The sequence below is a fragment of the Plutella xylostella genome, chromosome 16, assembly GCF_932276165.1.
Source record: "Plutella xylostella chromosome 16, ilPluXylo3.1, whole genome shotgun sequence".
Classification (NCBI taxonomy): Eukaryota; Metazoa; Arthropoda; class Insecta; order Lepidoptera; family Plutellidae; genus Plutella; species Plutella xylostella.
This window is the reverse complement of record NC_063996.1, coordinates 7,373,481-7,399,743: the sequence shown is the minus strand read 5'-3', so window position 1 is coordinate 7,399,743 and position 26,263 is coordinate 7,373,481. Positions and strand designations below refer to the sequence as shown.

Genomic DNA, 26,263 nt, shown 5'->3' with positions numbered 1-26,263 from the left:
CTTTACCCACCCTTAGGGGTGAGATAAAATTCTGAAAAAAAATAGAACCACCTGGGAGCTTAACCCAATACAACAAAAAAAGAATTTTCAAAATCGGTTCATAAACGGCGGAGTAATCGGTGAACATACATAAAAAAAAAATTAAAAAAAAAATATATCCCGACGAATTGAGAACCTCCTCCTTTTTTTGAAGTCGGTTCAAAATAAAAAAAAAAACCGAAATTATTATATTGAAATCCCGTGGTGTGATATGGCAAGTCATTTAGGTGATGGGCATGCCCATCTTGCCCATATGGGTGGATCCGCGTCTGGCCTTAGGTACCTATTTGTGAAAATGACAGTTACGCTGAGTTGCAGAAAGGAACTTTACGCTAATGTCGACCTGAAATATAGACAAAACCCTGATTGCTCACTGTTTTGACGTATACGGACAGAAAAAGACAGACATACTCGTATAGTGCGACAAACTTATCTGTTCCGGTGAGAGCGAACTAAATTGATCCATATCTCATAACTTACCAGTGAATTATACATTCATATAGATTAGATGGGTTCATTAAAACCGCAAGGGTGAATTACCACTACAGGCTAACTCAAAATCTTATAGAATCAAGAAATATTAGACATTTACGTGAGCTCTCACCGGAACAGGTAAGTTTGTGGCACTATAGATTTAATGCCGGCATTTGCTTTCAACTCGGCATTAGTGTTGTAAACAAATGTAAGTATTTTAATCTTTACATCGAAATCCGCAATACATAGCTGAAGATTTCTTTAGAAACGCTTTGATGTATGGAATATGCACACAATTTATTTACCTACCATTTGGTGTATGTTCCAACAATTACCTACCTACTTGAACGTAAAACGCAGTGTTCTCAAGACAAGGCAGTCGATACAAGGATGTCAGAAAAAATAATATATTTTTTAGTATTTTTGTTTGCTACTGGTTATGTTGAGTGTCAATCGTTATCTGGTGTCAGTAGTGAGGTAAGTAGGCAGATTTTCTTATCCATATTTTATCAAAATTGGCTTAGCTCCAGTTTTACCATAGTCTGTTAGATCATTAACACATCTGTTACGTTGTAATGTCGTCAATTATACGTCATATCCTATTCTATTCTATTCTATTCTCTGTGGGGGTAACAGTACCTGCACCTGGCTCTCTCGAATGGAACCTTTGTGCATATCCCCAAGGTCTAAACTGCCTTTTCCTAAGCTTGGACCATTTTCCCACCACGCTGGTCCACTGCGGGTTGGTGGGTTCACATATCTAGATGTGCTAAATCTAGATATGCAGGTTTCCTCACGATGTTTTCCTTCACCGTAAGAGCGATGGTATACATTGTACTTAAATTCAGAAAAGAACTCATTGGTACATGTCAGCGCCGGGATTCGAACCCGCATCTCTGGCGTGAGAAGCGGGCGCTTACCCGACTGAGCTACCACCGCTCTTATACGTCATATCCATGTTAAATTATTTAGTTATGAATCGACAAAAATATTTTTTCATGAAACATGCCTATACTGAAATATTATGCCTATTTTTAGCTGGAAAATATTGATCCCGTGGCCCTTTTAAAACCGGTAAGAATATTATTTCTGTAATTATTATGTTACAAATATTTAAATTTAAATTAAAACTCAAATTGCTGTCGTGTCCGTTTCGTATTTGTAACTTATTATCACTTCGTCAATGTGTAAAGTTTTTTCTCACACTTTAATAGCCTGTTATTGGTAAAGTTTGTGTTGTTTCAACTGTACAAAATTTAAATAATTAAGCATAGTTACCAAACACTGAAAAAATGCCGTATATCGCATTTTGAGTAACGTATCAAGTAGGTACTTACCCCAGTCAGAGACTGAAAACTATTTTAACTAGCCAGTCCTTTCACAACTTTGACAAGCCCTATTCCAGCTGCCTTTAGTGTTTGTAGCCTACACATTAACATATATTAAAAATTATAATTTATTTTGTTGTATTTTCAGCTAGCGAGTTTGTTGCCGAAATTCTTAAACATAGCTGTAGATATCCTGGACAGCTTGCTCCCAGCGCCCGCGCCGCCGCCCGCCCTGCCTCAAGACCGGCTGTGGGGGGACGGGAATGTCTCCGATCACAGCGTCAGACCTTTTAGAGTCTCTTTTAGTGATAAGGTAAGTTTTTTGTTTTGTCACTAACTAAAAATATTGGAGTTTCAAATAAAATAAAGATTAGGTTAACGTATGGGTTTAATGAACTGTTGGAGTTCAGAATCAAGTCCACAGTCTATGATTCTATCGATGCTTAACAAAAATTCACGTGAGTTTATTAATCTCTCTGTATATATAATATGTCTTGTTTCCTCCCGCGAAGAGTTAAGGCCATTTCCCACTAAATAGGACCATTGCATAATGCTGGGTTCCCAAATCTCGATAACTATGCAAATTTGTTCCCTATAAGAATATTATCCGCACTAGGCCCGCGTGTTGTCCAGCAGTGGGGACATGATGGTTCGATATGATGAAGAATATTATATAACCCCACCTTTCATCCTCAGATGATAACCGACTTACAAGCGCGCCTGGCCAGCCGTCGCTCCCTAGTACCAGCCCTGAACAATTCAGGAAACACTTACGGCACCCACTCACAGCTACTAGACAAAGTCCTGGATTACTGGCTCTATGACTATGACTTCAAAACTCGAGAAGCATACCTGAACAGGCACCCTCAGTTTGTAACGAACATTCAGGGTTTGGATGTGAAGTTCATCCATATTCGGCCATCCGGTTCGAAGCGAGTTGTGCCAATTCTTTTACTTCATGGTTTCCCGGTGACTGCTTTCGAGTATAGTAGAGTGATCGATTATTTGTGTGCCAACGATGAATATCGGGATTTAGACTTTGAAATTGTTGCTCCTGATTTGCCCGGGTATGGGTATTCACAGGTAAGTTTTTTACAGTTCACTACCTTAGTTTGTAAGAAAAAGTATTCATAAAATAATATTTTGGGACAACTTACACACGACCATCCAACCTCAAGCTAGGCATAGCATGTAGTATGGGTATCGGACAACTGGCACGGAGGCAGTTTTGTGGAGTAAATCTACCGGCTGATGATGATGATGATCGTAATGAATGATCCAATATGATTTTAAAATAAATAGATGATTATCTTCTCATTGAAAATTGAGTGGTTAATTTTACGAAATTATCTTTTATGTTTTCGTTATGGATTAAAGAGTGCAATTTGTTCACTCATGCATTCAACAGTTTACCGGTTAGCACTCATTATCTGTGTTTAATCCTCACTCAGTTAATCAGTAATTAGCGCGTTCACGAAAAAAGTAACATGTTAGGTCAAACAACTCATTACACTAACCTTCACAGTTCAGAATGAAATTTCCTGTTCATAATGATTTGATTGAAGGTTTTTTATAACGATTGCATTAGATAAAAAAGCGTAAAACACAAAAACAAGGGCAAGTACATACATAGTATTTGGTATTACAAAGCTAGATCCTGTATCTACATGCTTAACGCCATGTATTTATCCCACTATTATAATAAAGGCGAAAGTTTGTGAGTATGTTTGTTACATCTTTACGTCAAAACGGCTTTACCAATTGTAATAAAATTTGGTTTGGAGTTAGCTGACATCCTGGATTAACATATATGCCCCTCCCCACAGACAAACCAATATGTACTTGGTTTTGTGGGATGTATTAGGTTAAGCTTATTTGTGAAATAAATATATTTATTCATTATTCATTCATTTTAACGCTGAAATCCCAAAGATAAACTTTTAAGGTGAAGCGAACACGGGCACAGCTAGTTATCCATATAAACTAGAGATGCCACGAATATTCGGCAAGTATTCGGTATTCGGCCTATTCGGCCACTTTTTTCAGTATTCGGTATTCGGCCGAATAGTAAGAAGTATTCGGCCGAATACCGAATACTTAAAAAGTAGCAAATATCTTACAAAAGGAAATAAAAAAAACAATTTAATCGAAACAACTAACTATGAAATAATTAATAATTGCGAAAACTTGAATACAACTTTTCTTAATAAAATATACAATACCTGCTACTGAGACACAGGTATTTTTAAACAAAAAATATAAGGTTTGGCTACTGATTCGAGTTGGTTGACCACCAGTTGTACGGATCTGCCGTAAGATTAAAAAGAACACTCTTTAAATAAAACTTCAACTTATTGAATAATACTGGATCACCTGCCGAATATTCGGTGGCCGAATATTCGGTATTCGGCTGAGAGCGCCGGCCGAATATTCGGTATTCGGTATTCGGCCAAATCACTATTCGTGGCATCACTAATATAAACCTACACTATCCATAAACATCGTATAAAACATTTCAACTGTCTTGAACCTTTTCCAGCACACCAACGAAAAAGGCCTCAACCCATACCAAATAGGCATAATGATGAACAACTTGATGAAACGTCTGGGACACGACAAATACTTCATACACGGCGGAGACGTGGGGTCTCTAGTGGCTTCACCCATGGCAATAATGTACCCTGACAAGGTTCTAGGATACCACTGCAGTCTACCGTTCAGCCAGCTGCCGAAGACCTTAGTGAAGTATGTTTTTGGACAACTGATGCCGGTGGCCGTAGCCAAGCCGGAGTATGTTGACAGATTGTACCCGATTTCGTATTATGCAAGAAGTTTTTTCGATAATTTTGGGTACTTGATGATACAGTCGACGAAGCCGGACCAACTGGGTAAGTTTTCACGCTTGTCCTACATTATACTACCTAGGACATAAGGTAGATAACAAAACCTTAGCTTTCAAACACCTTATTTTCCTATACTCCGAATGTTAGTACTACTTTATCAAAACCGTCTTAGTTGATCAAAAGTCATTAATGTTCAAAATTTCTGTTAAATCTCGGGGGTTTGTAACGTTACCGAAGGTAAGGTTACCTATTCATCTTTATTTTTTACAGGACATGGTTTGGACGCGTCACCAGTCGCGCTAGCTGATTGGCTGACGCAATTCTTCGTGACAGGAGGCGAGGGGAAAGTCAGAAACCAACTATTCATAGACGGGAATATCTACAAAAACTACGACATCGATGATTTAATCGATGACTACACGATATACTGGAGCCAGAAGTGCATGATGACTGCTGGGAGGTTTTACAAAGAGTTGTTGGACTTTTCTGATGGAGTCAATGTTGATATTAATTTCTTGTAAGTTGTATTCCTTATTACATTACAGTGACATTACATTACGGTGAAGGAAAACATCGTGAGGAAACCTACATAAATCTAGATTTAGCATATCTAGATATGTGAACCCGCAGTGGACCAGCGGGCTGGGAAATGGTCCAAGCTTAGGAAGGCAGTTTACACCTTGGGGACATGCACAAAGGTTCCATTTGGGTGGATTTCAACAAGTCCTAAAAAATCTTCATTTCCGTGGACTTTTTTATCTTAAGGTTTTTTATATTAGAAAAACGCTTTTATTAAAGTTTTTGTTAATGTTAGTGTTCTTACTAAATGGGTAGCTGATAAGTTAAAAACTGAACGAGATACGGATGATTAAAAATTTCGTGCCACGGCGATGAAACATGCGTTCACGGCAATGAAACAAGCGTCCACGGCAATGAAACAAAGTCCCACGGCAATGAAACAAACTTCCACGGCAATGAAAGAACTGTATACAATGGAAATGAAAGAATCAATCCACTGCATTTTTTAAAAAAGACTGTGAGGGAAACGCAAACTTAGACAGGTATGTATGGCAGAAATATTTGGATAGATATTGGAACGAAAGAAAGAACGACAGCATGTATAAAAAATAAGAATATAGTATGGAATTCTCTAAGTAGCATTGTGGGGTCCGTATTGCGACGTATAAAATAAAATGTTTCATTTCACACTAATAACGTTCACAACATAATTATAATAAACCTTACCTATAACATCTATATTTTCATAAGGTATAATGTCCAATTCGTATACTGTTCATTTTATGTAAAATTCATAAAATATACTATAATATGACATAATCTGTGCTGAATTACACAACACCGGCAAAACACCTAGCACCAAAATATAAAGATAGGTGCGGTTAGGTGCACATTTTGGTCAGCTAAGCGTCTCCCTTCATAGCGCCAATAATAATGACGCAGTCCAAACTCCTTGTACCAAAACCTAAACATAGAGCGTCTCCCCATGTAGCCCCGCTTCGCTTTTGATGAACATGTGCACTTAACTGCTCCTCCTCACTTATCTCGTCATCGCACCTATCTTTAGGTTGTGGTGCTAGAGGTTTTGATGGTGTTGTGTAATTTAACACAGATTATGTGATATGATAGAATATTTTATTAACTTTATGCTAAATCATAGTATATTTTAATTGCTATAATAATATGAAATGTACATGTTATCAACATCAGCCTACAATCATCCAATGCTGGACATAGGCCTCTCCCAAAGAGCGCCACAACACTCGGTCCTCGGTCTTCCGAGTCCAGCCACTACCGGCTACCTGCCTAAGCTTGCATATTTTTACAGCTATGTTGGTAACCTTAGTCCTCTTACGTACAACCTCTTTTCTGATACCATCCATTAGATTAGAGAAACCCCATGCATAGCTCTCTCCATAGCACGCTGAGTGACTTTAAATCGGTGGACCAGTCCCACCATCAGTGTCCACGTCTCTGCACCATATGTCATAACTGGCAGGACGTAATGGTTGAAGACTGTTGGATGCGCCTTTCAGCCTCCTTGTCGAAGTTGCTTCTGCCTAGCCGAATAGTCTGCCTCAGGTAGTCATATTATTGCACAACATCGATAGTTGTCTCACGAACGATCACCGGTGATCATCTTTTGTTTTGCCCAAGTTCATACGGAGGCCTACACGTTGCAAGCAGCATTAAGGCCACTTAGCATCCAGCTGAGTTCCTGCAGAGATGTATGTTCTATTATATTCTATTCTACTATCTGTGGGAGGTGTAAGTACCTGCACCTGGCTCTCTCGAATGGTACCTTTGTGCAATGTGCCCCAAGGTCTAAGCTGCCTTTCTAAGCTTGGACCATTTCCCACCACGCTGGTCCACAGCGAGTTGGTGGGATCACATATTATCTAGATGTGCTAAATCTATAGGTAGATATGCAGGATTCTTCACGATGTTTTCCTTCGCCGTAAGAGCGATGATATACATTGTATTTAAATTCAAAGTAACACATTGGTACATGTCAGCACCGGAAATCACACCCGCATCATTGCCGTGGGAAGCGGGCGCTTGCCCGACTGAGCTACCACCGATCTTATTTATACATAACTTTAATTATAATTATGTTGTGATTGTTGTATATATTTCGTTTTTATACATCGCGATACGCACCCGTTTTAACGCACTGCAAAAACGCACTGTAATTTGACTAGTCCTGTAGGTAATGTCAGTGATCGGTATTATCTGTATTACAGTTAAAAGATGGTAAAGATATGTTACTTTGCCTAATCATACATACCACGGCGATGAAAACATAAGTCACGGAAATGAATAACCTGGCCACGGAAATGAATAACATAACCGCGGCAATGAATACAAATTATTTTACAAGACATGGCAATGAAATTTTTTTCATTGCCGTGGCTTTTTTTTCATTGCCATAGAAAATATTGGCCACGGAAGCCACGGAAATGAAAGCATGGCAATGAAAACCAAGACATTTAATATAAATAACTAAAAAAGTATTAACTATTCGAAGAAATAAACACTTTATAAGGTAAATATTTTCAAAAAGCTTTCTTTTGAATGCAAAAAAACTTAATTTTATATAAGTTATATCTATCCACGGCAATGAAAAAAAAAATGTCCAGTCCCCAAAAAATTTACTGACTTTCACTCTAGCGCAAAAACGCGGGCACCGATGTACCTCCTTCCATGTCGAGCAGTTAGGTGACACTTGTAAGAAATGATTAGCGCATTGAGGGGGGCACCCAAGTTCATAGGTAAAACAATATCCTTGATCACGTTTAGGACATGGCGATGAACAGAAGTTCTGGGACACATGAATTTTCACTAACCGTTCGTTATATTCTTTATATATTTCTATAAATGTATTCCGTGACAATGCTTTAACTATTAATGTATCAAATGAAACTAAGTTTAACTATCAATACTCAATATTTTTTCATTAATGAAGAATAATACAATACGTGGTTACGTGGGGACAGACACGGCAATGAAAGATTTGGAGGTTTAATATATTTTTTAAAAATATCCATTAATCCTATTAATAAAATAACTATTTCACTTAACCGGAAAAAAATATTAGAAAATGATAACTTGGTTTTTTAGTGCCGATTTCATTGATGCCACGCAATTTTTGGCCGCGGGAAATTCACCCATTTCCGAGAGAGCCAGGTGCAGGTACTTAACTCCCACAGAGAATAGAATATTCCTTATTTTGTGGGGAATATTGTAGGTTAAGTGAGAACTTTAGGTAGGTATACAAGAATGAACAATGTGGTCACTGGTCACTGCATAATAAATTTGTTGTACCAAAACGGGGATTTCTGTACAAGTATACAGTTTATAAGTAGCAGTAGGTACTTCTTGTTATTAATAAAGTAAAGACATAGGAGGCGATAGGTACAGTGCTCCAAAATTGATAATGCGCATAGAAATCTTTGACAGATCGGTTGTTTTCGATTATGTGACACATGATATTGACTCCTATTTCTTTCGAAGAAGGTGCAAAATGCAAGCGTTTTTTTAAGGCTCTTACGATTCAATGATTCGGGTCAATTCGGGTGTGAAGATCTGCATGTGCATTATAAATTTTGGACAAGTGTACCAATACATTAATCCTATATATTTTTATGAAAAAAAAAAAAAAAAATGAAAAATAGTTTATTGTTCAAAACAATTCAATACAATAAAATAGCCAGAGCCCCTGTGCTAGGTTAAAAACCTGTATTACTGGGTACTCCGCCCCACTACCAGCACGGGTTACAAAATGAACAATAATAAAATTAAACTAAAAAGACTCTAGATATACATACATACTCTTAAAATTTATAAATGAAGATGGCAATTTTAAATTTAATTTAATTAGTAATAATTACACTTCCCATGAAATATTATAACTAAGCATTACACATTTTATTTTGGTATGTAAAGGTAGTTACAAAAAAAAAATGATAATAATATGAAGAACTAAGTATACCTTATGCTTAATTTACAATGTTTTCAGTGTCATCATAGGTTAAATCTAGTAAATACAAAGATAATACTTTTTTTATTTCTGTTATTGTGTTTGGGTAAATTTTAAGTATTCTATTAAGCTTGTTGTAAATAGTGCAAGACTGATATGTTAATTGTTTTTGATAAAAAGTTGTATTACAGTTTGGGACATTGCATACTATGTCATTCCTACGTTTGTGCATGTGATTTTGGATAAAAGGTGTTACTTTATGTTTTTTTATTACTGAGGTTATGATGTAAATTTGCCGAATTGAGTGTAATTTACATGAATTGTATAAGTGAAAGGTAGGAAATAAAATAGGTTTAAAATACATAATCTTAATTAATGCTCTCTGTGCACGCTCCAGCAATATTAAATGGGTTTTGGCGGCTCCGCCCCATACTGGGATACAGTAGCTGATAATTGACTGAGCGAGTGCTTTATATGTGGACAATATTAGTTTCTCATTTGCAACTTTTCTAAGTTTTTTAAAAATCCATATTAATTTTCTTATCCTGTCTGCGTTGTTAAGGATATGTGATTCCCACTGAAGGTGGTTATCAATTGTTATTCCCAAATATTTTACATGAGTGACTCGGTTAATGTTTTCACACATGCAAGTCAAGTTATTATAGTACATAGGTATACCTAAATACTTAACGTTTTACACTCACAATAATCTTCCTATTCACAAATTTCCAGGACAAAAGTGTTCGTACCGTTCGCAGCCCTAAACTTCAAGGACGAGATCATCTACCAGCCAGACGGCTTCATCAGGGACAAGTACCCATACCTGGTGCAGAGCATAACCTTGGACTACGGGGGTCACTTCGCAGGGTTCATGAACCCCAAGACTTTAGCCAGGAGCATCCGGTCAGCCGTACCGAAGATGGAAGAGTTCAATGAGCAAAGATTTGCTAGTGCTGTCCAGTTTGTTTGATAGGAATATGGATTTGACATTGTTTTGAACTTTTAGGCCTAGTTTCACCATACTCTGTTACATTACGAGTATAACAAGGGATTAGTTGTTGACTTTTGACACATCCGTAAAAATGACACTTAACAATTTAACAGGGTGTTAATGATCTAACAAACTATGGTGAAACTAGGAATAACCTATTCAGTTAAGGGCATAAACGCAAAGTTTTTTTATTATTAGAAAATATAAGTACAACATTATTATACATTACAGTTTGAGTGAATGGACTTCGTTTATTTTTTTATCATAATCACTATCAATGTTTCAGTCGTAAAATGTGATATGAATTTATCTTTTGTTATTTTACAATGTGGAATTTTAACCACAACAGATTACTGAATAGTTTTAACAGTGAACTTCTAGAAGGTCAAGGTACTGAACCTGTTTCAGGCTTTCACATAAGTACCTACTTGAGAAAAAAATGTTTTTGCATGGGCCAGTCCAGAGAGAGAGAGAGAGAGAGAGAGAATCCAGTAATATGTAATAATTTAACATTAACCATCGAATAAATACAAAAAATAAAACGCATATGGAACGTCGCAGATTCTCAAACTCCAAACCAAAAAGAATAAATTCTAATTCAAGTTATCCCCGGCGGCTCTCCGCAACGGAACAATCGATTCTTCTTACAATATTTGTACACAATTAGTTGTCTGACTCGATCCCGCGGGAGGCTGAAGTACGAAAATAACGAACACAAACAATTGAAGAATCGAGAATAAGGAGTGGCTTGGTCGATTAAATAATAAAATTGGTAATTTTACTGTTACTTAGGACCCCTTAGTGCCTTATTAGGTAGGTACGCGTAATAATGTTTATCCAAAGTTTTATAATTTTTAGTATTTTTTAATAGTAAACTTAGGTATTATTATATCAGAAATTACTTGATGTTTCTATTATTACTTAATGTTTAATATATAATGCAGATTATGTAACAAAACTATAAAATACTTATCCATAGATACATTGAACTGATATATATTTTTTGTAACGTTATCTTATCATTTTATCTACAAGTTAGTACTAAGATATTTATTAGTTTTCAGATTAAAAACACTTAAATACTTATCTGAGCAGCAGAACAATTAATTTGAATACAAAGGTTGCGTTTTTAGTTCATTTATCAAAACAAAAAGGTAACTTATAAAATTTATTAATGACTTATGAGATAGGTACATTGTTCTTATGTAACATGAATACCACTAGATAATTTAGTTGGCATTAGCAATTAACAGGTAGGTAAGTATAAAAAAGGTGAGGTTTCTAGCCACTTTTTAAACTATCATCATGCCATTATCAGACACATACGAAGACCCAGTGACGGCCTTGGCTTTGTCACTTGCCAAGAACAGAACTAAGTCGGCAATCTCCTCAGGGTCACTGACTCTCTTCAATGCCGTGCCTTCCTTCATCTTCTGCCAGAAGTAATCTTGAGCTTGAGGCACGTAGCCAGCATTTTCAGCTATGTCAGTCTTGACAGGGCCGGGATTGACCACGTTGACCCTAACACCGTGCGGTGCTAGTTCTTTCGCAGTGAATTTAGTAAAGTGATTCATCGCAGCCTTCGACACGCAGTACGGCATAAAGTTTGCTGTGGCTGTAGCCTGGAGACCACCTATACTGGATATGTTGATGATGTTCCCCTTAGTTTGTATAATATGAGGAGCAGCATGGTGCGTGATGACGACAGCGGAGCGGAAGTTAGTGTTCATCACTAAATCAAAGGTTTCCACAGCGTTTTCGTCCAAAAGAAACGCGGTTTTGGCTATGCCAGCATTGTTTACTAAGATGTCTAGCTGTCCAAGCTTCTCGACTGTTTCAGTAACGATTCTCTTTGCTGCGTCATCGCTCGCCACGTCAGCAATGATCTTCACACACTTGGCACCGAAGGATTCACACTGCTCGGCCACTTTATTTAGTTTGACTTCGTTGCGTCCAACAATTGTGACGTTCGCTCCTTCTTTAGCGAACTGTATGGCGATCGCGGCTCCTATGCCAGAACTTGACCCCGTCACAATAACAACTTTCCCTTTAAAACTCATTGTTTCAAATACGTTTATTATTCACTATGGTAGACACAAAAAAGCGTCGATACTCGCAGCAGATAAACAAAGAACTGCTGATAAACTACATCTACCCATAACTGTAGTATCTCCCACTAACACATATTTTTATAATCGCAGTGGAATGATAAAGATAGCAAAGTACAATGAACGTTGCGTTAGAAAGAGACAGTAAATCGATAAGGTAATGGTTTCTGCGGTGGCAAATATTTATTTACAGACCGGTTTTGGATCTCGGTTATTATGTTTGCAACTCTTACTCGAATGATATTTATATTATAAATAAACGAAGTTATATCGAAAATGTGTGAGTTTGATTCAATTTAGAATCCACCAACTTTACAGTTTTCGTTTATTTGGTCATTTTCTTTAGTGGTCCTTGATAACAGGCATTATGTCCAGCGGTGTATGACTATTGGTTGATGAAGATAATTTGTATACATGTCTTATTATGAAAGTAGGTATTATTAATTTAGTAGGTACTTACTACTCATAAAAAATGAAATAAAAAACACCGAAATATTTTGATGATATAATTATTTACTCTGTGCATATTTGATGCCACACGATGCCGCTATAATATATTCCACTACTTGCGGAGTAGGCCTGAAATATTTTCATTAGCAGGAAGGATTGACCTATTTTCATCAGCAGAATTATAGCCTGAACTATTTTCATTACCAGAATTATGATGATGATGTCTCTTCTTCTTATGTGTTTGTTTGTTATTACTTCTGCCCTCATAGTTCTCCATAGCAACAACTCCTGATCTGATAGAGTCGGCCACACCTTCAGGGTTCGTTATGTCGGCAAAATGTCCACCATCGATCGTATTAGACTGTACCAAATTGGGGAATTTATCTTTTATTAAGTCGTTCGATTCGAAGAGAATATCATCGTTTCTCTTGTTGGCGACGAATGGGACATAGTCAGGTGATCTGTAAATAAATGGGAATTTTGAGAAACTGATAAATTATTATTTCAAAATTAGTAGGTACATTATAATTCTATGGTAAGTACAAAAATTAATTAGGACACTATGAACCTTTATTATCAGCAGTTGACTCAGCCTGAAGCGTTGTATATTTATGAAGATCAGTCGCATCGTATACGACATGAAATCATTAATTCGTAGTTTATAAAAACAAAAACCGTTTACTATTTCAAACCTATAAAGTGTCGCCTCTCTCGGAAACTATCATGAAACTTTTCACGTACGCTAGAATACGAAAAATAATCAAAAGTACTTACAAATACATATCAAAATTAACTTCATCCTTAAAGTCCACCAGTTCCTTAATAAACCGCGCGCTAGTCGTGGCAGACTGTTGGTCCCAAACTACCGTCAAATAGTCCAAAATATCATCGATATCATAGTTTTTGAAGATATTGCCATCAGGTGGGTTCAAGTTTTGTCCGCGGCCATTAGCGCCAAATGTATAGACTTGTATGAACCAAGCGGCCAACGCAGTTGGAGACTCGTCCAGACCAATTCCTGAAGAAAAAAAAGCAGAAATAAATATTCAGATATATTTTTGTTAGTTATCGTCTTCAAAAAACTATCCGAACCGATACAAGATTTAATATAAAACAATTCTTGACTGATTTAGCAACAAACTGTTTTGTAAGAGTCAATGGAATCAGGAACCAGGGATGAAATAAATTCAATATTTACTATTTCACCACAAAATTTGCAAAATAATAAAACCTACTACGTCACTTACCGACTTGATCAGGTCGTGTGGCGTACTCAATCAAATACGACAAGTTCTTGAGCAAGAACAACACTGTCTTTTTAAACAAAGGATACATCTTCTTCTCATCCTTCTCACTAATACCAAAGGCACTGGGGAATATTGCTCCTAACCCGTATTTGATCAGAGTCTTTGGCAGTATGCTGACGGGGAAACCGCTGTGGAATCCCTGGATAGTGTCAGGGTATAAGACTCCCATGGCACACGCGACAAAAGTACCACATCCTTCAGCGTGTAGGAAGTACTGGCTATGACCGAGCCTTTGCATCAAGTTGTTCAGTATGACGGCGATGTGGTACTCGTAGAGACCCTGTTTGTTTGTAGCCTGGGATTCAAAGGAGGAACAAATTAATAACTACGTTTAAGATGGATACACATGCTATAGATGATATACGATGTTATGGAGAGCTATCATGAACTCACTTTTTACATCAAGCAAAGTTAGGTACTAAAAGTTTATTCACTCAAACAAAGCTAAATATAAATTATACTCTACCTGTGAATAGCCAAAGCCAGGCATATCAGCGGCAATAATTTCGAATTCAAAATCGTCACCACTTCCAATCATATGGTCGATTAAGTTGCTGAATTGCAGACTGTTGGATTCTACGCTGTGAATGAGCAGGATTGGCACAACGCGTTTATTCCCTGAAGGCTTAACGTGTATGTAGTGGATGTCTAGGCCGTTAACATTGGTTATGTATTGAGGATGCCGGTTTAGTTTGTTGGCGCGTTCTTTGAAATCGTATTTTTGACTCCAGTGGTCCAAAACTTTTTTCACCAGCGCAGAGTTTGGTCCATAGTGGTTGCCTGACCCTTGCAGTGAGGGTCTTATTTTACGGCGATGGTTGATGCGATATAACAAGTCTTTTACCATCTGTGAACAGGTTTTTATTGAGCCATATTCAGATGGAAGAATCAGGTACTGAAACTTATACACAGTAGCCATAAATATCTCAGGTTCAAAGGTATTAGCTTCAGTTCAGCAAAAGCGCTTACCTCATCCGAAAATCTAACATGGAAAGGTCGGATGCTGTCCCCATATTTGTTGCGTGGTCCCCACTGCAGGCTCTGGTTGATGGAGGGGATGCTCTGAGGCTCCGGGACGAAGCTGCTTGCGATCTTCTGTGCCACCTCCAGATAAGCTGGGATGTAGGTGCCGAGCTGCAAAGATTGGTTGGTTTGTTCAGTGACTTATGCTGTCATAGTTTTCTGAAAGTTTAGATGCGGTGCCTGTGTATATTTTTACAATATTACGTAGGTACTCGTAGCTGACTTTGGATTTTTTGATTTATGGGATTGGAAATTTCTCACCTTGCTTAATGTTTGTAAAGCAGTCGCGGTATCTGACGCAGAACTAACTGGTTTTGTAGCCGTATCTGAAACCTAGAATATGAAACAAGTATTTTGTATAGTTATTATTAGCAGCGCCCCTGTTGGTAACGTTAGAAACTAATAAAACGCATACAAATTCAAGTGACCTCCTCATCAAATTCGTATCGACTTAAGCCGATAACACTGCCTCATGCAAAAATTATGCGCTAACACTGCTAACAAAGTAAGACTTCGTGTTTTTCCGGCTAAGACAGCTTTTCCTACAAATATGAGTCTGTTGGCATTTACTAAAGTTATGTAATTGAAATTTTATCATTATTAGTATTTATTATAATATATATTGTTACTTACATCGCCTAACAAACCGCCTGAGACAGAAAAACTAGTAAAAACTATGAAATAACAAGAACACCATGTTAAAAAGTAAGCCATGATGTAAAATCGTGGCTTTTGTATAACTGAAATTTACAGCTCTAGGTAAGTACCTTATATATAAATTTTATGAATAATATATAGGCATTTAGGCAAATTTATACTGTTTACTGTTCTTAATTTTTTGTGTAATCAAGTGTTACTGGAGGTTTAGTGGTAACGAAGCAGTGGGTATGGTTTTAGTCCCCTGATTTTTTTTCGCCGTTGAATTTTGATAAGTCAAGTAGGTACAAGGTTTTGTGACCTATTATCGGCTTTCAATACTATACTACCACTTTTCATCAATAGGGTGTGGCCTAAGTGGTATGGCAAGCCAAAAAAGGATGACTCACAGAATATTTTTTAAAACAAATTTTGTTCGGCGAATCTTAAAAAATCGTTTATTGTAATCGTTGCAATCGTAATCACATGAATATTTACTACGGGAGTACCTATATACCTTACCTTACCTTATATTACCTTTAATAGACTTTCTACTAGAAATGAACTGAATGCATAATAAAATTCATAGTCCTAGTTCATAGATACATACGAGTACCCTGATAATGTAGCCGGTTGCCAACTCGCGGCCCGCACTCTAAGCGCTAGTCAATAAAATACCCGTTATCTGGGCCCGTAGCTTGGGGACCCCTGCTTACGTCGTAAACATACGGAAGTATTGTTTTGTGCACTTGAGCACGTGTGGATTCTATCTGAAGGTAAGAACAACCCATTATCATACTAAAAGAATTAACAAAATTACAACAAAATTAACATAAAAAAAAACTCGTGTAAAAGTTGGATTAGGTCTAGGTTGTCTTTGCATACCTTTGCCCTGTCTATGTCACGTACACACTCGCTCTCTCAAAATTTGTCCTCTAAGTAGTAAGTACCTACTTAATTGGTACATAGGCACAACCTGCGTAAATATAAATAGCATAAGTTACAGATATAGCTTGTGCGATTCATCACACTTGTGGCTATTTATAGATGCTTCAATGCGTCAAAAAAAAGCAAATAAACCACGAATCGAATTTATAGTCATGAATTTTGGAGTTCATCGAAGTCATTATAACCTCCCAATCATAATTCATCACAACCACATCACAACCCATCGTGTCTCCATTACTGGGGCACGGGTCTCCCTCCAATGAAAGAAGGTTTTAGGCCTAGTCCACCACACTGGCCTAGTGCGGGTTGGTGGACCCCAACACAAGCAAGCTTGTGCTGAGAGAGTTGTCGGGTAAGGTCAACCCGACTGTCACATGTTTTCAAGCTATGTCCTGCCTGAAAAACTACAAATACGCGTTAATAACCCCAATAATCCCTAACATACACGTGTACCTACGCGGCTAAAATCTCCGTCTGGGTACGATATCCTTAGTCATTCATTTTTGATGAGGAATCTTTTGATGCCCGCCCTGCCCCTCTGGAGGGGCGAGGGGGGTGGTCCGTATTGAAATTTTTGAATATGGAAACACTCGAGACGAGTGTATCCGAAAATTTTCGGCGTAATTATGTCTGCAGAGAGCGCGCCGGTTTTTTGTACGATACTAGAGATTTATGTGGGTTTGCTTGCAATTAAAAGTTATGGTAATATTTTTTTATTGTAGCATTATACTATACATAGGTTTAGTCCACTACACAATGGAGAGTAGATATTTTTTTAAGAAGAATTAAGTTAAAATCTAAATTGTGTATGGGAAAGCTGGTTTGTTTTCCGTGATATCCCAATGTCATTATAACAAAAGTTGTTCAGAATGACGAGCTCAGTGGCTTACTCTCAGATGTGCACCTTCGACAGACTCACACTATACAAATATAACCTACTTATATGAAAAAAATGTTTATTTATTTAACCAAAATTAACACAGGTTATCTTAATATAATGTGTGCACGGGGCGACCGCGTCTCCGATGGCCTCCTAGCGGTTTCCACTCGAAAGCGATGCTTGCCATGTTATCGGCTCCCCTTCTTATAGTGTGACCGATCCATCTCCATTTTCGCAATGCGATTTCTTGCTCTATGGGCGACTGTTTGCACACTTTCCACAGGTCAGCGTTGCGGATTGTGTTCGGCCAGAAGATGCGGAGGATCGACCTCAGGGATTTGTTGACGAACACTTGTATTTGGTTCATCAATCCCTTAGTCACTCTCACGTTTCACAACCGAACAGCAGAACCGACTTCACCACGGAGTTGAAGAGGGAGATTTTCACGCGACGCTTGAGTACGTTGGAGTCCCACACCGATCTTAATTGTGCGAAGGCAGCTTTCGCCTTATTTATTCTAGCTGCGACATCTTCGTCTGCCCCACCCTGGCTTGTGATCGTGCTGCCAAGGTACACAAAGCGAGGGACAGACTGCAGGCTCTCGTTATCCAGTACAAGTGGATCGGTCTCGGTCGGGTTTACGCGCATGTCCACAGTTTTTTGTCGGTTGATTCGCAAGCCCATCTGGCCAGCTGCAGTTTGTAGTTTCTCTAGCTTTCCTTCCAACTGGGCTAGTGTTGGCGATATCAACACTATGTCATCCGCGTAATCGAGGTCCTCCAGAACACTTGCTCCCCAACTGATTCCTTGGACATTGGTGGTCACATCCCGCATAACATCTTATACTTTTTAATAACTTTATTACTGAGCAAATGGATTCCGGCAATCAGGTAGTTGCTGTCTACACTGACTACAGCAAGGCCTTTGATAGGATTGATCACAAATTGCTTATTAAAAAGCTGCGGAACGTAGGTGTGAGAGGTAACTTATTGAAGTGGTTTGTCTCCTATGTTCAGAACCGTAGTCAAGCAGTCGTACTGAATGGGTTCTCTTCATCTTGGATGAGCATCCCATCAGGTGTGCCGCAAGGTTCCCTGTTGGGACCTATACTCTTCATAATTTTTATCAATGACATCGAATCCTGTTTTCTAAATTCAGAATATCTCTTATTTGCGGATGATATGAAGGTGTTTAGAGTCGTGAATGACGCACCTGATGCGATGCTCCTTCAAGATGATCTCCATAGGCTGGATGATTACTGCAGTGCGAACAAACTAGACCTAAATGTGGATAAATGTTTTTTTATTAATTTTACACGCAAACGCCATCACTTTCACATTAGTCTAAGTTTAAAAGATAAGGCATTGAACCAAGTTCTGCAAACCAAAGACCTAGGAGTAACGCATGACAGCAAGTTACTATTTGATATCCATATAAACAACATTATTGGTAAAGCATGCAAGGCCATGGGTTTCTTAATTAGGGTATCAAAGCCGTTCAGATCAATGAAGACTATCAAAATTCTTTACTGTGCATATGTCCGGAGTCATCTCGAATATGCGAGCGAAATTTGGAACCCTAGATACAATATGTATATTGATCGGCTCGAAAGAGTACAGCGGAGATTTACTCGGTTCCTAGGTTTTAAATTTAAATTACCTCGTCTACCTTACGAGCAGAGATGCACAAAGCTGCATTTACTGCCTCTGTATGTGAGACGGGATATCTCCGATGTACTCTTTCTTGCAAAAATTCTAAGGGGAATCATTGATAGTCCGGAAATATTATCCAAGATAGCATTAAGGGTTCCTTATCACTTGACTCGTAAAAGGCCACTATTACATGTACCCTCCGCTAACTGTAACTACCGGCAAAATAGTTTCTTGGTAAGGGCATGCAACACGTACAACAGAATTTTCACCGAATCGGAAATTGACCTATTCTGCAGTAGTCTCTCTAAAATTAAAAACTTTTTCATTGATGAGTCGGTTGAACTAAAATAGTACACTACTAATATAAGTATTTACGTAGTTAGTTAAGTGAATAACTTTATAAAATATTTTCATTTATTTTTAATTCAATTATCTGGGGGCACACTTGCATTTGGTATTTAATATTCAAATGCCACAAATATTGTAGCTTTCTGTTTTATTATTTTCTTCTAATATTATGTTGCCAATAATAATAAGTCAGTAGGCACTTAATTCTAACTAGGCGTAGTGGCGCTTGCCGCTGTTAGTTTGTAACTAGCGTAGTTTTTTATCTGTATACTTTAAGTTTGTTTCTATATGTGGGAATCTGTTAATGGCCTGTCTAATATTATATTAAATAGCTATTTTAAGTTATTATAAATAAGAACATGCTGTTGATTCTCCATATTAAAAAAAAAAAAAAAAAAAAAAAATAACATCATCCAGCACAATTATAAACAGTAGTGGAGAAAGAAGGCAACCCTGTTTTACGCCAGCGGTAATATTTATAGGTGCGCCAAGCTCTTTATCGTGGATAACCCTACAAGTGCTACCCTCGTATAGCGACTGGATTATCCTGACTATGGCGCTCGGTATTCCTCTGCAGTACAGGCTGGACCACAGCGCGCTCCACTTCACGGTGTCGAAGGCTTTCTCAAAATCTACGAACGCGAGATAAAGTTCGGATTGCCATTCGACACACTGTTCTATCAGGATGCGCAGGGTGTTGGTGTGGTCGGCGCAGGAGCGGCCGGGGCGGAATCCGGCTTGCTCTTCTCTAAGAGTGGGTGCTACTTTATTCAGTATGCGGTTGAGCAATAGCTTTGCTAAAACTTTGGCGGCAGACGGGAGTAGAGTTATGCCGCGCCAGTTATCGCACTGAGATAGATCCCCTTTTTTAGGGACTTTCACTAGAAGGCCTTGCTTCCACTCGGCAGGCACCAGTCCAGTTTCCCAAATTCGGGTAAGAAGGGGATAAAGTAAGGTGGCAGTTGTTGGGGCGTCAGCTTTTAGCATGTCCACATGGATATTATCTATACCAGGAGCTTTACCGTTCTTCAGCTGTTTAACTGCAGTGACTATTTCAGCAAAGCTAGGCGGAGTCGTCTCAATATCCAGCAGTTTGTCGCTTCCACTGACATCTCCAGTAGGTGTAGGTTCTGCCTGGGTGCGGTCCAACACTGCTTTGAAGTGATCCGTCCATCGCCCCAATTGCTCTTCAGGCGAGCTGCGAGCGCAAGGCCTGAGCTGGACGGAGGCCAGAGCGGTTGCTGAGGACAGGAAGGCGTGGCGCACTCTCGTGAAGGCCCTCTGTACCACTGGGGTACCTTAGGACGACAACAACAACAACAACAACATCTTAATATAATGATATGGATATAAAACAGTTTTAAGTTATATTTTAATTTTCACGCGCTCCTACTTTCACAGCACCAATTTTACCATATTTTTTTTATTTAACAGACTTACAAACAGACAGACAGTGCGCTCCCATGCAGTATGTACAACTGTACAACCCGGGGGTTGCAATACACAAATAATCCTCGAATCCCGGGCCGACGCCACTCAGTACGTAATGCCTGATGTGCACCTCGTGGTCGCCTTTTTGTTTACGGATCTCCAAACGGACGCTTCCTATTGCCTATTGCACTGGGGTAGTGGGAATAAATGAACCAATTCAAGCATTTATCATCTTCAGCCAATAATCATCCACTGCTGGACATAGGCATCTCCTAAGGAGCGCCACAACACTCGGTCCTCGGCCTTCCTCATCCAGCCACTACTGGCTACCCGCCTAAGGTCGTCGGTCCAGTGGGCAGGAGGGCGTCCCACGCTGCGTTTGCCTGTTCGTGATCTCCTCAATTTGAGCATCTTCCTCATAATCATGCCGATGATAGCATAGATCACATTTCTTGTGAATATACGCTGTTAGATCGATCGTGACAATTTGTTAAAAACGGCAACATCGCGCGCCTTGGTATTGCATATGGCGTGTTTATAGTACTTTGCCAAGGTTTCTATGAGAGTGAATACAACCGCCATACTCAAAACCTCCAAACAACGTCACAGGAATCATCTTAGCCGCTGATACAAGGTATATAGAATTTTAAGACCTACTTAGATCTAACTTTATGTCAAACATCACAATGTTTCTTCTTGGCCACATCAAAGTCAGAGCGTAATATAACAATACAACCATGTTAAATCATTAATATTGATTCAGCTTAGTTGATCAAACTGACATAATATTTCAAGAATGTTTATTATTAATTGGAAATTAAAATGTATTATTTCCATAATTATTAGATATTACACATACATAATATGTATATGTAATAATGAATTCTCTAAAAGGCATTGTCATTTTCAGGTGTCTATTTACTTCGGTTTTTACAAAGAAATATATTAAAAATAGCTTTGTGTACTATACAGGAAGAACCCGTGTTCGGTCCAAGTTTTTACGCGTCAGGTTAAATAGTTTTTCTTTGCTTTTTCGTGTCAGTGTTATTTTCCTTCTGCGGAATTTTTAATACTTGTTACTTAAATGAATAAAAAAACCAACGTACTTACTGGAAATTGTATATCTCTTAGGCACTAATGGCAGAGGACTCGACGGATTATATCCAATCCTTATTTTAATCCACACACTGGCCGTTTTTAATCATAGATGCAGAAAAACAAATTCAGCTATTTGAATTTCCAATCTACTTAAAGGCTGGATATTTTTAAAAACAGAATATTGAGATGGGTTACGTTAACATTTTGAGCATTATTAAAATATACAATAAACATTATATTTGAAACATATCTTTATACAATGAACGGTAGTAAGATTAATAATATTATAAAGGTGTCCCGTAAATAGTAGACCAACGCAAAACTAGAAATACAGGGGGTTGTCTGGAACCGAAACACCTTTTATCTCTAGGCTTTGTTGTTTTTGAGATAAGTATATATGTTTATATTTAAAGGATTTTCCCCAACTGCCAGCAGAAAATGTAGGTATCATAGGTATTCTAAATGAGGTTTGAGGTGCATGTAAAAATACACCCACTTCTCATATCCATATAAATATACATATACACCCATCAAACCTATGCCAAAACTTATCGGATTATGAGTAAAGTACAGACAGCAAACACAAACAATCTTGAACATCGAACACATTCCAAACGGCTATAAATTTTTCAAACACATTTCAGCCCTTCTGTCCCCCGACCATCTTATTTTGTGACTCGATTGAACGTTTTTCAATTGACTTTAAAATTGATTCGCATTTCCCGAAGGAGCGATTGGGCTCTGAAGGGTTACACTAGTTTGACAAAAACCGAACCAACTAGAGCTGTCTTGCAATCGGCACGTTTAATCCTTATCCTAACTAATCCTAACTAATATTATAAATGCGAAAGTAACTGTGTCTGTCTGTCTGTCTGTCTGTCTGTTACGCTTTCACGCCAAAACTACTGAACGGATTTGAATGAAATTTGGTATACACATGGTCTTGAACCTGGGAAAGAACATAGGCTACTTTTTATCCCGGAATTCCCACGGGAAAACTTTTTAAGGCGAAGCGAAGCGCGCGGGAACAGCTCGTAAAATATATCGTAGTGAGTGGCAGCGCATCTGCGTCGCAGGATCTGGGTAGTACCTCTAGTACGAGCTTTGCAATTTATGTAAACGAAAAAAATGTTTGGTTTTCTTCTGTAACCTGCATACATTATCTGTTAAAAGTTTTATGATAGTTTCCGCTAGAAGCGCCACTTTGTATGTGAGAAAACTGAATCTTTAATAGTTTTCGATGAACTATCAAACCTGTACTAGACGTACTGGGGGACTCTCTAAATCGGCGAACGAAGGAACGAAAACTGTCACGCAGTGAAGAAGAACCGTGGTTAGCGCTTGTTTTTCCGAAGCTTCGCCCAGACAGAATCGTGGTTGGCACAGCAGAGCTTAACCCTAGTTTTTCGTAAGCTAGAGTACCCTCATGTACTGGTTGTTCGACACGAATTCATTCAATAACATTGAATTTACAAAACTCGAATTTGTCCGAAGGCCGAGTCAAATTTCCCTGTTTGGGTTCTTCCTGTCGTATGTGATTATTTAAGTTAGGGGTAAAAATATGAATCCAATGTTATGTGACGAAAAGATTCTTTTCAGGTTTTATTTATAATTTTAGTTAAGTAATTATTTTTAATTATTTTTTTATATTGAAGGTTGTACTATAAGTAATTAACGACCAAACCTACCTATATATGTATTAGTAACAAAGGTAATTAATACCAATTAGGATAATAATATATAAAAATTGTCAGACACCAATAGTGTTAATGTTTCGAACAAAAAAATCCATTATAATTCTGCATTATCTTTTAACGCATCATTTAGGAAAGCACCAGTTAACGTAGGGAACTGACCCTATCGGTCCCTATCCACGAAACTGCTTACACCCTTTTGAACTGAAGGTACGCGCGCTTTATATCGTCAAGTGTACTTTATTTGATGCATCGGTTCATTTTTGGCAGTTTATGCCTTCGATATACACCCTCGACCATTCCTCAGGTATGTACTAGTGTAAGTTTTGATAGTTTACGCATTTTTATTTATCAACATCAATATGTATACAAAGGTGGATTTATTGCCGAAAACAAATCCTACCAGCCAAACAATTTTTAAAATTTTACGTGACGTGGCTGTGCTTTGGGCAGTGAATGTCATGAAACAAATGATAGGTACACTTAATTAACATTTGGGTATAGATCCAAAGTAGCAAACTTTCGCGCTTATACTATTAGTAGGATTTTCTCATCGTTCATGTAGAAGACATATTCTATTGTGTTAGTAAACTGCTATCCTAATAGTGTGTTGTCTTCAATAAGCTATGCTAATAGCACCTAAACCATTTAGTTGAATAATCAGTTATATTAAATAAGCGTTAATACGGTAACTCCATTGAATACCGCAAGATAAGCAAAGGCCCTGGGTAGGAGGGCCATGGTATACGGTTGAAGAAGGACCATTATGTCAATTTCAGTTTTAAACATCCTTTAAACACAATACCATTTGTTTCTTGAGGAAAGTTATGCAGTTTGTACCAGTACCAGATCATGACTTTTTTTCAAATTAGCACGCTATTTAATACATTCTGTATTATTTTTATAAGACAATCAAATCTCAAAATACTGTATGAAGACGGAAAAAAATAAGTAAAATTTGCAAATGGCGACTACTGAAAGTGTCTGGAACATTCACTTATAATATTGTTAACCCACCTTGAATTCAAGACCCCAACGAAATAAGACTTTACAACTAAATTTAGCCCAATGGTCACCCTACTAAGAAGCCTATGCTTCACAGAGTAGGTAAACGGTTTAACAATAACCCACGTGCGTAACGTCTTATTGTCTGTGGCTCACGCCCTTTGACCGACAGGGCCACAGAGTATAATAGCGTATTGTCTATAGTCTATGTGGCTTTGTGTAGCCACAGATTAGCAGAGGGTTATCGTTAGTTATACTGTGGTTATACTGCAATCGCGAGCTATGAATAATACCTCAAAAAAATAATACCTCAAAATAATACCTCAAAATCCCTCAAAATTCCGACACCAATTAATTATATTTAAAAAAACAGGGTTAGATCTGGGTGTTTATTGTAGAGATATTTCTTTTGCACTTACAAACACTCCATCTTACGGCAACGGCGATATGGTTCGCAACCTATCAATTTCAATTTTCAATTTCAATCATTTATTCATAAATTCAACAATTTACACGTCATATAGTAATAATAAAAAAGAGGGTAAGTAAGTAGGTACAGTATAAAAGTAAAGGTTTACAAGTATGTACATAACATGACACATTATAGTTATAGAAACAGTTACTTAACCAGCATAGCTTATTTGTTAATTTGTTAATAAATTTTATTTTGTAATTCTTTAAGTGACATTGTTTTTCTATTTTATTTTAATTCATCGTGTAATCTATTATATACTAATATCTATTATAATAAATCTATTATATATATAATCTATTATATACTTAATACTGGTGGAACATCTCCTGAGAATAATAATACGAATAGTCTTTTTCGAGTTCAACTACAAATCTGATACCTCAACAGTTCACTTGGAAACATCACGGCAACAAACAATAAATATAGATTCTCGCAATAATATAGAAAATGTTTATTTATTTCACCAAAACGTGTGTGGAATTACTAATAAAAAAGACGAATTAGAGGTTTATCTTCATGGTTTAGATAAAGACGTACACTACATCTGTCTCACTGAACACTTCTTGTACAAAGACTCAGCACCATTATTTCATCTAGATAATTATAATCTAGCTTCTTATAATACAAGAAGCCACAAAAAAAGAGGAGGGTCATTAATAGCTGTCCATAAAGACAGGCCATATGAAGAACTAGAACATTGTAAAAAACTATATAAAGTAAAATGTTTTGAGGTCTGCGGAGTTAGAGACATTCAAAGTAATGTTTATATTTGTTGTTGCTATAGAAACCCAGAAGATAATACTTATGATATTTTTATGGAAAGATTAGAAAAACTTCTTGAGTACTTTTTTGATAAGAAATGTATAATTTGTGGTGATTTTAATATAGATATTCTGTCTGATACCAAAAAACGCAATGAATTTGTTAATCTCTTAAAGTGCTATAATTTTAGACATGTTATCAACGAGGTTACTTATGTGAAAAATGATTCAAGCTCTTGTATTGATAACTTCTTGACTAACGTACCTGAGGCAT

The 26,263-nt window shown here is 37.6% G+C and overlaps 3 protein-coding genes across 4 annotated transcripts; 1 reads left to right on the top strand and 2 right to left on the bottom strand.

Moving 5' to 3' along the window:
* The first annotated feature begins 861 nt into the window (after positions 1-861).
* On the top strand, positions 862-10,660 carry LOC105381870 (juvenile hormone epoxide hydrolase). The gene is made up of 7 exons (XM_011551672.3): positions 862-990; positions 1,552-1,587; positions 1,990-2,154; positions 2,538-2,924; positions 4,381-4,729; positions 4,955-5,201; positions 9,915-10,660. Exons 1-7 carry the CDS (start codon positions 904-906, stop codon positions 10,150-10,152), a joined length of 1,509 nt encoding a protein of 502 aa, XP_011549974.3. The 5' UTR covers positions 862-903; the 3' UTR covers positions 10,153-10,660.
* Positions 10,661-11,328: 668 nt separating this feature from the next.
* On the bottom strand, positions 11,329-12,352 carry LOC105381872 (3-oxoacyl-[acyl-carrier-protein] reductase FabG). The gene has a single exon (XM_011551674.3). It carries the CDS (start codon positions 12,231-12,233, stop codon positions 11,466-11,468), a length of 768 nt encoding a protein of 255 aa, XP_011549976.3. The 5' UTR covers positions 12,234-12,352; the 3' UTR covers positions 11,329-11,465.
* Positions 12,353-12,773: 421 nt separating this feature from the next.
* On the bottom strand, positions 12,774-15,838 carry LOC105381873 (juvenile hormone epoxide hydrolase-like). Of its 2 annotated transcripts, XM_048626353.1 has the most exons (8): positions 15,695-15,838; positions 15,323-15,394; positions 15,008-15,172; positions 14,505-14,885; positions 13,979-14,333; positions 13,506-13,749; positions 12,927-13,192; positions 12,774-12,896 (listed from the first exon to the last, which is right to left on the bottom strand). In XM_048626353.1, the coding sequence occupies exons 1-8, from the start codon at positions 15,773-15,775 to the stop codon at positions 12,844-12,846; spliced, it is 1,617 nt and encodes a 538-aa protein (XP_048482310.1). In that variant the 5' UTR covers positions 15,776-15,838; the 3' UTR covers positions 12,774-12,843. The 2 variants fall into 2 exon arrangements, with proteins under 2 accessions (XP_048482310.1, XP_037974636.2); XM_038118708.2 differs by having other exon boundaries at positions 12,774-13,192.
* Between the last annotated feature and the right edge of the window lie 10,425 nt (positions 15,839-26,263).